Source organism: Salvelinus alpinus, chromosome 9 (genome assembly GCF_045679555.1).
Source record: "Salvelinus alpinus chromosome 9, SLU_Salpinus.1, whole genome shotgun sequence".
NCBI lineage: Eukaryota > Metazoa > Chordata > Actinopteri > Salmoniformes > Salmonidae > Salvelinus > Salvelinus alpinus.
Window position 1 is genome coordinate 51,438,207 of NC_092094.1, and position 15,168 is coordinate 51,453,374.

Here is a 15,168-nt window from a genome sequence, read left to right on the forward strand (position 1 = left end):
GAAATGTTATCCTACAGGAACACATGATTTAGAGCATTTTACTAGTTGTTATTGTAGTTGAACCTACACATGGCAAGGCATGACTATTTTTGCCATTTGTTTTGGAGGTGGAAGTCCATCGGACTTCTTTTACGACCAGTGTGGTACACCTCAGTAATATCTTAGATGTGTCTAGGGGCCTGTCTGCTCCTCACTCTTCTCATAGGGGAGTTTACAACTAGATTTGTTTTCTTCTCTGGCGTCCTCGTATGGTGATGCACGTAGTCTCGACCACCACCACCACCAGCGGTTGGTATCTTGGGCACAACCAAAAAGGTTGGACCCATGTACAAGTTGTCGGCGGCCGCATAATGAGAATGGCTGTAACCTTTCAACCAAATCTCCTGGTGTTTGTGCTTCAAAACGCTCAGTGGCTGTCGAGGCCTGTCAGTCACCACATCGTCTGAGTGTGGCAACCTCTTCAGTACCTGCGAACTGAGACGAGGTTATCTGTCTGATATCGCAAAATGTTTCACCAGTGGGAGTCATCGGGTCAGTTGCTGGACTGACGCCATTAGTGTAATTGTAAGGGGTGACAGTCCCCCACAAAGCAGAAGATGTATCATCGGAAGCAGAGTACACTCTGCGTGTCAATGTTTTTCTTGCTGAGACGGACGCAGTGCTTGCAGAAGTGTCCGAAGGGCAAGAGAAGTTAATCTCAACTACAGTATTGCACGACTTCAAGGGGGAGGGAAGTTGCTCATTCACAGAGACTGCTGGCTCGAAATCATGAAAAGAATAGTCAATCAGGTTTGCTGATTGAATGAGATATCGTAATATCTCCTTGGATCAGATTCTGCACCGAGAGGTTTCCAAACGTCTCTTTCCCAAGGGGTGCTTTTGACAGATACCTCTCGTGGATGACTGCGTTGCAGCTAGCGTTAGGGGAAGATAGTGTGGTCAGTGGAGAAGGCACTGTGACCTGTGACAATACATGGTTGGTTTTCCGATCCATCGAGTCTTCTCCGAGTAGCAGGGGTTCAGATTTGAGGCTGGTAACATACACAGGGTGAATGAGCGATACTACCTGGAAGTGTAGTTTCAGCATGACTCAATGTGAGAGGCAAGGTAGTCTGAGTGAAACCTTGAAGTGTAGTGTCGCATCTTTCCACTTATAACCAACGTTTAGTTGGCTTCAAATACCTTTTGATATCGTCAAACAAGGTTTGAGAGATAAGCGATATTGTCGCGCCCGAATCAATTAGTGCATGACAAGTTAAGCAGTCCTCCAGGACTGTTTCCAGGTATGGCCGTTTAGATTTGCGTTTAGTGGACATATTCCCTACAAAGTGGAGTGGTTGTTCGCAACGATGTGATGTGCCATTTCTGTTCAAGGTGAAAGCAGATTGACTTTTCAGATTTTGAGTGGTCTTGGCTTTAACGGAGCTTTTGACATTTTTCTTCGCAACCTTTGTATCATGGTCTATAGACAAAGCCTGTGGGCTTGTTTCTTGATCAAGCGGGCCCTGGATAGCGTCTTAAATCAAATTCATCCCGCTCTCATTCCACTTCCTTGCTAAGGGTGTTAATTCCTGCCACCTCGTGTCCCGCAATTCCCCGTCTAGTCCTTCTTTTACCCATTTCTCATTCTTCTCGCTTTAGTTCTTCACGTAGTGGAACTTCTGGAGAACATTGGTCTACGTTTTGATTGTCCTTTAACCCTTTGTTACCCTTGTACTCTGACACTTTGTGTGGATTGGGTGCAGGGACATGGCGAACAGATCGATTGTAGCAGCAGTCGTTTCGATAGCGATGTGCTTTACAGTTATTTGGACTGCGGTGGTTATTGGAATCGTGGTAGAAACCGTTGTAGTGCGTCATCTCTTAACGCTTCAATACCAGATAATGCACCCTCTAACTGGAGTGAGTGCTCCTGGTCAAACTTCAAAACCGAGTGGTCAGGGCTCTTAGCATTGCAAGCTTTTGATCCTTCAAAAGCTGTGCTTGCAAGCACTGAGTTGTAAGATGGGCCCTACAGCCCACGTTAACTTGCCTAAGTAGGTAATGAAGGTGGGATACATGTTCAACAAACATTTTGTTTGAATGGTAACAGCTCTTCCATTCCTGTTTCGGTGAGTAGGCCAAAGTAAGCTGAACGAAGCCTATGATAGTAAGCTTGTGGTTGTTCATTCTGAGCTTGTTTGACAGTGTTAGCCAGTGAGCTATTGTGTTTGCGAGTCGCAGAACCACTGATTTCTAATTTCAAAGCTATGGCAAGTTTAGCGTAGTCGTTTAGCACGTGTTGCTGTTGTAGACGAATGAACATCCTCAAGTGTCTATTCGACGTTCACCTCAACCAGGTAAACCCTGTCAGAACCCGTAGCGTTCAGGAAGTCATCCAATAAGTCCTCTGTCAGCTAGGAACGCCTCAGTGTCGTTTGGTTAACCTGGAACGGGGTTAAAGGTGGAGAAAGTTGTTCTCAACTGGCCTACCAGGTTAAATAAAGGTGGGGGGGGGAACTCACTAGTCAGCATCACTGCATAACGTGATCATGATAAAATGTTCATGCACTTCCTACTGCTTCCGAAGTGTGTTTGTTAACCAGCTAGCTTCCTATGTGAGTGATCCATTTTGGGTGTACTCACATTCTCATATGAACTGCAATGATGCTTTGTTCTGCTAACTGGAGCATTGCATGTGATCACATCACATGGCATAATTTAAGGTCTTAAAAATCCATAAAATTTAACCGGTCATGCTGAGTTTGTTTGCTTCCTGATTTAAGTACGGATACGCCCAGTGACCATATTGGTCTGCCCTGTGGCGAGAGAAGCACTGCAGCTGTCAAACCTGAGGTGATTTACGATCTGACAAGAAATTGACTAAAGGTTGAACCCTGAAACATTTATTTATTACCCTTTCACATAATGAAAATGAAGAATAGTTTAACCCTTCATAGGAAAGAGATCATCATAATGGCATGTCTAGATATAGTATAGCTTCGTGAGGAATAAGTGCAGCTAGCTCAAATGAAATCGCAGAGTCTGAGATTAGGAGTATATCAGTGGAGACTGCTGAGGGGAGGACGGCTCATTATATTGGCTGGAACCGAGTAAACGGAAAACCATGTGTTTGATACCATTCAACTTATTCTTAACCTGTGGAGTGTATATACAGTGCATTTGGAAAGTATTCAGACCCCTCCCCTTCCACATTTTATTACGTTACAGCTAATGATGCACCAATATGACATTTTTGGCCAATACCGATATCCGACATTTTCCTTGCCAAAAAAAACGGTAACGATTTATTTACATTTTTTGCTGCCTTATAAACAGTTAAATTGTTAGACCGTTGCATCCGTGTGTGTGTGTGAAGCCACTGCATCTGAGTGCAAGAGGTGTAACAACAGTCCCTGGTTCGAATCCAGGCTGTATCTGTGAATGCTGCGTGTAACACATCCGGTATCAGGATAAATAAAAAGCAAGGTCGTGTTCAGCCTGTAGTGTGGTTTTCCACTTTAATTTTGTGTGACTCCAAATCCAGACCTCCATGGGTTGATACATTTGATTTCCATTGATCATTTTTGTGTGATTTTGTTGTCAGCACATTCAACTATGTAAAGAAAAAAGTATTTAATAAGAATATTTCATTCATTCAGATCTAGGATGTGTTATTTTAGTGTTCCCTTTATTTTTTTGAGCAGTTTATAAAAATCGGCCCTTTTTAAAAAAGAAAATCGGTATCGGCTTATTTTGGTCCTCCAATAATTGGTATCGGCGTTGAATAATCATAATCGGTCGACCTCTGTACTTGACATACTGCTCGCTTAACCTGGAAGCCACCGCACCAATGTGTCGGAGGAGACACCGTCCAACTGACAATCGAAGTCAGCTTGCCGGTGCCCGGCACGCCATTTGTACATTGTACAAATTTCAGTCTCTTAAGAATGTCATGTTTGTGATGACAACATGAAAGATATGTTTATTCATTGCTATACTCACTGATCTCCTGAAGAATCTATGCCATTTCCTTTCTTTCTGTTCCCCCAAATGATTGGGTATACCGGTCAAGTTACCATGGCTGGGTTAACAGATAACTATGGAAGTTAGGCTTCTGTGTGTGTGTAACAGTGCATCTTTCCCCCAAAAACATCAAGCTGCGAAACGGTTGCTAAGTGCGTCGAAAGTGCATGTCGATACTGATAGGACTGAAAGGGAGCACTGCTCTTGGATCCGCTTTGTCCATTACAATATCTTCTTAAAGGTCCCTAACAGTGAAAATCATGTTTTTAATCCAATTGGATGATTATTTGGATAAAATCAGTTCAAAGTAGTTTACTTGTCCCCTCCCCCATGTCAAACACTTGGATTCAGGAGTAAGCCAATGATTTACTTCCGGCTTTATGATAGGTCACATAAACCTGAAAATGTAATACACCAATGTTATTGTCTTAACCGCATTAACTGCAAGTCACGTGTCTACACCTTGCTTTGTTTACAATCCGCTAGCTAGCTCAAGCAGAACGTACGATCTAAGACTCAGGTAACCTTTCATCTGTGGTGTGACTGTTAGCTAGCAAGCTACTTACCAGCATGCCGGCAAAAGCACACTGTGTTGTGACTGGATGCCATAGTGTTTCAGAAGAATGAAGACATTCGACAGCAGTGGCTGCTTTTCAATTCAGGTGGACAGGCTGCACTGAAAATTATGATAATGTCAAGTGTGTGCAGTGCACATTTCGAGCAAACGTTACATTTGATTTGATTCTTCCCAATTGATAATTGTTGACATACACGTGTTTAGCAGATGTTATTATGTGTGTAGAGTGTAGCGAAATGCTTGTGCGTCTAAACTCAGCAAAAAAAGAAACGTCCTCTCACTGTCAACTGCGTTTATTTTCATAAAACTTGTAAATATTTGTATGAACATAAGATTCAACAACAGACATAAACTGAACAAGTTCCACAGACATGTGACTAACAGAAATGGAATGTGTCCCTGAACAGAGGGGGGGTCAAAATCAAAAGTAAGTCAGAATCTGGTGTGGCCACCAGCTGCATTAAGTACTGCAGTGCATCTCCTCATGGACTGCACCAGATTTGCCAGTTCTTGCTGTGAGATGTTACCCCACTATTCCACTAAGGCACCTGCAAGTTATCAGACATTTCTTGGGGGAATGGCCCTAGCCTTCACCCTCCGATCCAAAAGGTCCCAGACGTGCTCAATGGGATTGAGATCCGGGCTCTTCGCTGGCCATGGCAGAACACTGACATTCCTGTCTTGCAGGAAATCACGCACAGAACGAGCAGTATGGCTGGTGGCATATTCATGCTGGAGGGTCATGTCACGATGAGCCGGCAGGAAGAGTACCACATGAGGGAGGAGGATGTCTTCCCTGTAACGCACAGCGTTGAGATTGCCTGCAATGACAACAAGCTCAGTCCGATGATGCTGTGACACACCGCCCCAGACCATGACGGACCCCCCACCTCTAAATCGATCCCACTCCAAAGTACAGGCCTCGGTGTAACGCGCATTCCTTCGACGATAAACGAGAATCCGACCATCACCCCTGGTGAGACACAACCGCGACTCGTCAGTGAAGAGCACTTTTTGCCAGTCCTTTCTGGTCCAGCGACGGTGGGTTTGTGCCTATAGGCGACGTTGTTACCGGTGATGTCTGGTGAGGACCTGCCTTACAACAGGCCTACAAGCCCTCAGTTCAGCCTCTCTCAGCCTATTGCAGACAGTCTGAGCACTGATGGAGGGATTGTGCGTTCCTGGTGTAACTCGGGTAGTTGTTATTGCCATCCTGTACCTGTCCCGCAGGTGTGATGTTCGGATGTACCGATCCTGTGCAGGTGTTGTTACACGTGGTCTGCCATTGCCAGGACGATCACCTGTCCGTCCTGTCTCCCTGTAGCGCTGTCTTAGGTGTCTCACAGTACGGACATTGCAATTTATTGCCCTGGCCACATCTGCAGTCCTCATGCCTCCTTGCAGCATGCTTAAGGCATGTTCACGCAGATGAGCAGGGACCCTGGGCATCTTTCTTTTGGTGTTTTTCTGAGTCAGTAGAAAGACTTTTTAGTGTCCTAAGTTTTCATAACTGTGACCTTAATTACCTACCATCTGTAAGCTGTTAAGACACTAACGACCGTTCCACAGGTGCATGTTCATTAATTGTTTATGGTTCATTGAACAAGCATGGGAAACAGTGTTAAAATCCTTAACAATGAAGATCTGTGAAGTTATTTGGATTTTTACGAATTATCTTTGAAAGACAGGGTCCTGAAAAAGGGATGTTTCTTTTTTTGCTGAGTTTAGTTCTGACAGTGCAGCAATATCTAACAAATATCTAATACGCACAAATCTAAGTAAAGGAATAATGGAGTTATACATATATGGACGAGCAATGTCAGAACAGCATAGACTAAGATATAGTACAGAATACAGTGTATACATTTGAGAAATGCACAGGGCGGGGTTCAGACCCAGGGTCTCAAGCTTAATGATGAGCTGGTGAACCGTGGATTCCGATTGGTAAGACCAGTGTTGAATAGCCCTTAGCACGGGTACTTCCTGTTTGAGTTTCTGCCTATAGGAAGGGAGGAGCAAAATGGAGTAGTGGTCAGATTTGCTGAAAGGAGGGCTTGGGAGGGCCTTGAATGCATCCCGGAAGTTGGATTAACAATGGTTGAGTGTTGTTCCAGCGTGAGTACTACAGTCCATATGCTGATATAATTTTTCTCAGATTTTTCTCAAATTGTTAAAATCGTGGCCAAAAGTGTGAAAATAACACAAATATTAATTTTCACAAAGTTTGCTGCTTCAGTGTCCAGATATTTTTGTCAGATGTTACTATGGAATACTGAAGTATAATTACAAGCATTTCATAAGTGTCAAAGGCTTTTATTGACAATTACATGAAGTTGATGCAAAGAGTCAATATTTGCAGTGTTGACGCTTCTTTTTCAAGACCTCTGCAATCCGCCTTGGCATGCTGTCAATTAACTTCTGGGCCACATCCTGACTGATTGCAGCCCATTCTTGCATAATCAATGCTTGGAGTTTGTCAGAATATGTGGGTTTTTGTTTGTCCACCCACCTCTTGAGGATTGACCACAAGTTCTCAATCGGATTAAGGTCTGAGGAGTTTCCTGGCCATGGACCCAAAATATCGATGTTTTGTTTGTCTGGCTACATTTGTCTGGCTACATTTTTATTTATCGACTTTTAATTTATTTGATTGGCCAAAATCCGGCAATTACCAGTTAACGGAAACCCTGTGTGTGTTTTTAAAACCAAACAATAACTCTCTCTGTCCACATATCACTCACTTTATACGAGATGTCACCCTCATTCTCATCTCACATGGTTTCCTAGCTCTCTCAACATGCAGGTGCCGGTCTTTTAAGAAACACACTCACTCAAACACACACGAGATGCAGTGTACACACTGACTAGATCCTATTGTACACTGACTCACCCTATTTTTGCTATGTCTGGATTCACCTCATGATCCATTATTGCTTCTCATAGCTTTTTTTAAGCTGGGAGATGAGAGAAGAGGGATTTGGTTTGGGAAATGTGTGACAAGACAGTGCTGTCTCTACAGTTTTAAAGGCTGTTACTGTCTGACTGACTACCTGACCGGGGGCTCTAAGTGAATGGAGCCTGGTGGTGGGCCTTTTATAGCCAAACATTCAAATAATCAAAGCTTGATGATGAGTTGGCTATTTGAATGAGCTGTGTAGTGCTAGGACAAAAACCTGGCTAGTACACAGAGAGAATCAGATGGACAGAAGGCAAACAACTGGCCAAGTCCTACCTTGAAATGATATGTCAACTTTTGTTGCACTGAACATTTGACTGTAAAGGGATTGGACTGCAGTGAAAGTTATTCACACGCGTACACAGATTTACTTCCAGTGTGATAAGGGTAGTGCATGGGACTTTGAACTCTATTGCTCACTTAGTAGTATTTTGATTGACTCAACATTGAAAGAGTGATATTTTTATTGAAGGGTATTGATCATGAAAGTAATGCCTGTTTCTCAAAAACATTGCACCTTTAACAGTTTGTTAACGTTATAATTATACTTTCTTGTCCACAAAACACGTGTGAGTACACCCACTTGTCTCTCAACCACACATACACACCTACACACACACACACACACACACACACACATACCAGTCCTGGCAGAGCTCAGTTGGCTCTTGCAGGTGTCAGAGCTAGCATAGGCTTGGTGACAATGTCATATGTGAGAGGTCAGGCTAATTTGGTTAGCGGCCTATTTATGAGCTGGACAGTCAGTGCTGCCCGGAGCCTTCCTCCCTGCCTTCTCACCTTTCCCTTGTCCCCTCCTTTCTCCGCAGTCCCCTCTTCTAACATGTTCTGTGAGACTGGTGATTTAACAAGCCAGCCCACGATGGCTTTTGGTAGCTTGCCTATACAGTTTGTTTCTCAGAATGAATGACTTGATGGCATAGTTTATTCTGGTGGTTCGGTGTCTCAACATGAGACGACAGACAAACAAACCGTATTCCACCTGTGTGAATCCCTGTGGCCTTTTCTGGTTGTGGTCTTTACTTAGACCCTGTCTGTCTCTCATTCTTTTTGTGGATCTGTCAGCTGGGAGAATGGACTGTCATTTCTCTTTGCTTATTTGAGCTATTCTTGCCATAATATGGGCTTAGCCCTATTTGGTAAAAGACCATTTTCTGTATACCACCCCTACCCTGTCACAACATAACTGATTGGCTCAAACGGATTAAGAAGGAAATAAATTCCACATTCACTTTTAATGAGTCACACGTGTTAATTGAAATGCATTCCAGGTGACTACCTCCATGAAGCTGGTTGAGAGAATGCCAAGAGTGTGCAAAGCTGTCATCAAGACAAAGGGTGGCTACTTTGAAGAATCTCCAATATATTTAGATTTGTTTAACACTTTCTTGGTTACTACATGATTCCATGTGTTTATAGTTTTGATGTCTTCACTATTATTCTACAATTTAGAAAATATAAAATAAGAAAAACCCTTGAATGAGTAGGTGTGTCCGAGCTTTTGACTGGTACTGTACATTTATTTACACATGTCTGGAATTTGCCTTCGTGAGAAAGGTGCTGCCAGCAATAAACCAACAGAATACAGACACAAGTTCACATAGATCTCATACAGAATATACAATATCGGAACAGTAAACTTAAAACATAACTCTGGAGCATCAAAATTTTTGGAACATCAAATCGCATTAAAATTGCAGTATCACATCGCAATAGAATCGTGATACATATCGTATCGGCACATACTGTAAGTATTGTGATAATATCGTATCATGAGGTCTGGCAATTCCCAGCGATACTCCTCAGTCCTGCACTGTCAGCTGTCTGGACGACTAGTCTCTGGCACACACACACACACACACGGATCCCACACATACAAACAGTTCTACAAAAATGATGGCACACCCACATAAACACTTGTAAGCATGTGTACACACACAGACACAGACAGACTCTTCGTGGTCTAGCCAATAAGCAGCTTAAAGCCACTGTCACCCCAGCTACTAGCAGTCTTATGCAGAACCACAAATGGCTGTGTTGGATTTGTTTCTGTTTATTAGTAGATTTAGGCTACCCTATCAATATGCCGTACTATTAGCCTAAATATGTTCCACACCTGTCAGAGGCCAGAATGAGAGAAGTGAGCCTTGCCATTAGGCAGAATGGCAGATATCATTGTGTTTGTACCGCGTTGATTACTAATCAAATTTTTCTGTCAATAACCATAAACTAATTTAATCTTTCCTTCTCCCTCCACCTCTTTGTTTTGCTCTCTCCCCTCATTCTCTCCCTTGTATCCGCCCCTCTGTTTGGAGTACCAGTTGTAGTCTCTGAGGACTGAGCAACTGACCTGAGGACCCCCCTACACCCTCACCCAGAGGGCGAGAGCAGCCACTACAGCCACCATGGTGCTGTCACAGAGACAACGAGATGAGCTGTGAGTACACACACACGACACTTGTAGATTAGCCCTGCGTTTGTTTTCATAAAAATAGATTGACAGGAAATCTCTACGCAGTGAGGCCCTACTCTACAGTTCACTATGCAGGGGGGAATGTCTAGTGTGTGTAATCTGTACGTGGTTTGTACGGTCATAAATCCTGGATAAGTCATGGAAAATGACGTGTTTTCCAGGCTTGTGTTGGATTCTAAAATTGAACATTGAGATATTAAGGACATGATAGATCAGACGCAGAGTATATAAAGGAGTGAGATCTGTAGAAAGACAGAGTGGCTGTGGAATGTGCTGGGTGGAAGGGAGGAGATCACAGGATTGCTATAGGGGAAGCAGATGGACATCTGTGGATTAGGTGAAGGAGGGGTTGAGGTCAGGTCAGATCCCCTGAAGGGAGTAATAAGGGTTTAGTATCCTGTTACCCTCTTCCTGTGGAACCATAAGATGTAAGGATTGGAGAGGAGGAGTGTCCAAAGTGTGATGGTGAGAAATGTTTTGTTGTCTGAATACAGCTGTAATGACCCTCTGGGAAGAATTAAACTTGGTTAAGCTTCTCTAGTGTCCGTGAGTTATTTACTCTGAAAAATAAGAACCTAACACTTGGAATACTTTTAAATGATAAAAATTCAAAAAAGTTTTGAAAAGGCATGGCAATGAATTTGAATAATTTCTGTTAATGAACAAAAATTATAAACGCAACATGCAACAATTTTACTGAGTTACAGTTCATATACGGAAATCAATCATTTTAAAATTCATTAGGCCCTAATCTATGGATTTCACATGACTGGGCAGGAGCTCAGGCATGGGTGGGCCTGGAGCTATGCCCACCCATTGGGGAGCCTGGCCCAGCCAATCAGAATACTTTCCCCACTTTCAAACTATTTTACTTGCATGTGACACTGATGGAGGATTTTATAAAGTGATGCTCCTTTTCCTGTCTGTCAATTACAAGATGCGCCCATCTCTTCATGTCCAATTTGACAACTGATAATACTGCCACTCATCAGACTGTCAATTTAGTCTTGCCTATAGGCTAACTCTTATTTATGAAATTAGTTTTTGTATAGTTTAGGTGTAGTTTTGCTGTGTAGGCTGACTGGCATCGTTTTGTTTCTCCTTGGTCATCAACTTGGATAGAGTCAAGGATATGTCTTGCATTATTCTAAAGGTCTAATGCAACATGTAGCATGTTTTCATTTCCCTTACAATAAATTTCATTTAGTCATAGCATTATAGTAAATAAAACAGCCCCGTATCAACTTATTTTTACAAAGTAAAGCGTAAAAGAGAATGCATCAACCCCCAAGTCGGTTGTGATATTAAGATGAGCGCCAACGATGATAAATCCGCATCATTACACGATTGTTCTAAATTAAATCAACCTCTTCACCCTCTTCAATTCAGTTAGGCCTCATTTTAAATTTGATTGTGAAGTAACGTGCACAATTATCGCCCATTCGTCATCCATTTAGTGGGCTGGCATTGTTTGCTTCCCTTAGCTCGGATAGAGTCGAGGATAAGTTTTGCATTATTCTAAAGTCCTACTGAAACACCGATCATGTTTTCATTTCCCTTTACAATCAATTTGATCAGTAATAACATTATAGTAAGTAAAACAGTCCCGTTACATTTTACAAAGTAAAATGTATAAGAAAATTATATCAACCCACAAGGCGTACGGTCAAATGATTTGCTATAGACATGAGTGACAAAGCTGATGAATATGCGAATCATTACAGTATTGTCTTTCTGAATTAAGTCAACCTCATATCAGTTAGGCCTAATTTTAAATTCAATTGTGAAGTAATGTGCACAATTTTCACCCATTCTTCATACATTTGTCATTCATTCAGTGAGGAGAGGGCGAGAGAGACTCATTAGCACCTGGCTGTGTACCAACGTCCTACAGCACGTTGTCTTGGCGGGTTAAGTTGGCAGTAGGTCGGTAAAGTTCTAAATGCTTTCCTGTTTGGGATTTCAAAATTCTGACAAATGAGCAATGTAAAATCTTTTTTTACATTTACAAAATCAAATGTCAGTGGCCGTTGGCCTATGGCCTATGGCGGTTCTAGTGTTAACGAAAGATTTTTAAGCCTGGAGACAATTGAGACATGGATTGTGTATGTGTGCCATTCAGAGGGTGAATGGGCAATACTAAAGATTTAAGTGCCTTTGAACGGGGTATGGTTGCAAGTGCCAGGCGCTTCTGGGTTTTAGTCGTGTGTCTCTGTAGTGTAGTACAGTTCTGTAGCTCTGCAGACAGGAAACAGCCTGTAGAAACACACTGCTCTCTGATGGCACACTGGGCCAAAGGTTGACCTCATAGACCCACACCACATTCTCTCTGAAAGAAAGTGTGCCCAGCCACACACATACTTGAACACACACTCACTCACACAGGTTACACTGATCCAGCAGCCACTTGAGGAGTGCTGATGTCACCGCCTAAACCTAGAGCTGCTGCTCATAAAACATTTATCCCACATCAGAGAACGGAACCTGTGTGTGTGTGTGCGCGCGCTGTTGATCTGCTTCTTCTGAGTGTTCCATCCCTCCAGCAGTCGTCATGTTTCCATGACCACCAGAAACACTCTGGCTGTGATTAATTCTTCAGCATTGTTTTCCTAGAGGAAACATTTCACTGGACACACACTTATCTGATACAGTGTTCAAGGAGGAATGGTAACTACCTGCAGTCAGAACACTGACTGAATGAAACATGCTCGGGTTAAAACTGGATGTGAGATTTTGTCACATACCCAGCATGATTATGAAGACCTTGGAATATAATGTGCATATTGACAGTTGTGTTTTGTGCTCTCTTTATTCTCTCCTCTCTCTTTCTCAGAAACCGAGCGATAGGAGACTACCTCCGCTCAAACGGCTATGAAGAGGCCTATTCCACCTTCAAGAAAGAGACTGAGTTAGATATGGTAAGAGCACGCACACACTAACTTACCCCAAAACTACCACACTAACCTATTCTTTGATTTCCTTGCAATTATTTGAAACCTAGAGATCACGCTCTCATTTTTCCATTTCTGTCTCCCCTCCCTCTCTTCCACAGAATGAGGAGTTGGATAAGAAGTACGCTGGTCTTTTGGAAAAGAAATGGACCTCTGTCATCAGATTACAGAAGAAGGTGAGTGTTGACGTCACATTTGAGGTATTATGGTATTTGGTGTGTGTTTGATTTTCCATCCCATATTGGAATTGCAGATGGTTTTTAAGCATGCTCTTATCCACTTTGCACCATTTTAACAGTTTTTTTTAAATGTTATTTTGTGTCGTCTCATGTGTATACTATATATAGGATGCTTTCTTGGCCAGGGCTCACTTGTACAATAGATGTAGTTCTCAGTGTGACCTCTGGTTAAATAAAAACGTATCTGGAGTATGAGTGAAATAACTCTGTGTTGGAGAACCATAAACGACCAACTGAACTATCACGTCTTCTACTCTCTCGTTGTCATCGTTTCCACACCTTTATCTTCTCTCTCCCTTCACTCCCCTACCTTCTCTTGTACCTTTCTCCCATCCCTCTCTCCTCTTCACCCTCTCTCCCCCAGGTGATGGAGCTGGAGTCGAAGCTGAACGAGGCCAAGGAGGAGATGACTCTAGGGGGTCCGGTGGCCCAGAAGAGGGACCCTAAGGAGTGGATCCCCCGTCCCCCAGAGAGATACGCCCTGAGCGGCCACCGCTCCCCCGTCACACGGGTCATCTTCCACCCTGTCTTCTCCGTCATGGTCACTGCTTCTGAGGACGCCACCATCAAGGTCTGTATGTGTCAATAATTTTCTAAGATCTTGGTTTAAAGTAAATGTGTACTAGGGAGCCCTATGTAACAAACAAGTTTATTTTATCTAGCACATATACAGTTGCGGCCAAATAGATTGGCACCCTTGTGCTTTTCTTAAATAATTCCCTCTTTCTAAAATAAGTTGTAATTGAAATAATAATTGCTCTCCACACCTTGTTGGATTTTCAACATTGCAGAACCAATTAAAATGTTGTAAACTTAAGTTTACAAATGTAATTTAGAAAATAAACACAAGGACAAAACCATTGGTAAACATAGGAGGACACCACTGTTGAGGGGCACACAAGAGAGCCTGATTTTATTGAACTTCTCAAAGCACCCTAAATCCGGGGGAAACGTTCTGTGACCCAATAAAACAACATGTTAGCTCTTAGGTAGTACAGCACTGTGTTTACTGACGACTAAATGAATCATTCAATGAAAAGAACGCCCTCCGTACAATCAAACACGGAGGTTTGATAATGCTGTGGCTTTGCTTTTGCCACCTCTCATACTGGAGGCCATAAACGTGGCACAGGGCATCATAAAATGAGGAGATGATCAGATCTTTTGGAGTCCAATGTTCAACCCAGTGTCCAAAAACTGGGTCTCCATTGGAGGTTGTGGGTGTTCCAGCAGGACAACAACCCCAAACACACATCAAAAAGCACCCAAGAATGGTTTAAGAAGAAACACTGGATGGTTCTGGAGTGGCCAGCCAAGAGTCCAGCTCAGAATCACATCCAAAAACCTATGGCGAGATCGGACAACAGCAGTTGGTGGAGGGCACCCCTCAAACAGTGAAGAATTAGTGCAGTGTGCTGCTGAAGAGTGGGCCAAATTGCCAGTAGAAAGGTGCAGCAAAGCTCATTGAAGGCTACAAGAAGTGTTTGCCTGCAGTTATCTTGGCCATAGGCTGTGAAACCAGGTACTAGCTCGGGGGTGCCAATAACCTTGTCCAAGCCATTTGTGTTCGTTTTTTAAATTAAAATTGCAAACTTACGTTTTATAAAAATGTTATTTGTTCTGCAATATTGAAAATCCATAACAAGGTCTGGAGACAAATTTTTTTTTTTTTCAGTTTCAACTTCTTTATAGAGAATCATCTAAGGAAAGTGCAAGGGTGCCAATACATTTGTCTGCAACTGTACGTCAGTGACTGTCACATTAGATATCTCTGCTGCTGCTATAGCTGCTATACCTCCCGTTCATCTTCTCGATATCCTCTCTTCTACTCTCTTTATCTCTACTCTTCCTCTCTCCTCCTGCTCTATTGCTCTCCTTTTCACTCGCTCCCTTCTCCCCCCCTCTCACTCGCTCTTCTCATTCTCGCTCTCTCTCTCCTTATCTTTTCT

General features: G+C 42.8%; 1 protein-coding gene across 2 annotated transcripts in view; it reads left to right on the plus strand.

Moving 5' to 3' along the window:
• The window catches only part of LOC139583994 (lissencephaly-1 homolog B-like), a 29,091-nt gene that overhangs the window by 5,038 nt on the left and 8,885 nt on the right, over positions 1 to 15,168 (plus strand). For both annotated transcript variants that reach the window (XM_071415497.1, XM_071415498.1), the window contains exons 2-5: positions 9,878 to 9,993; positions 12,863 to 12,947; positions 13,082 to 13,156; positions 13,584 to 13,790. In XM_071415497.1, coding sequence (XP_071271598.1) covers positions 9,962 to 9,993; positions 12,863 to 12,947; positions 13,082 to 13,156; positions 13,584 to 13,790 — 399 coding nt within the window. In that variant the 5' untranslated portion in view covers positions 9,878 to 9,961. The remainder of the gene's footprint in view (positions 1 to 9,877; positions 9,994 to 12,862; positions 12,948 to 13,081; positions 13,157 to 13,583; positions 13,791 to 15,168) is intronic.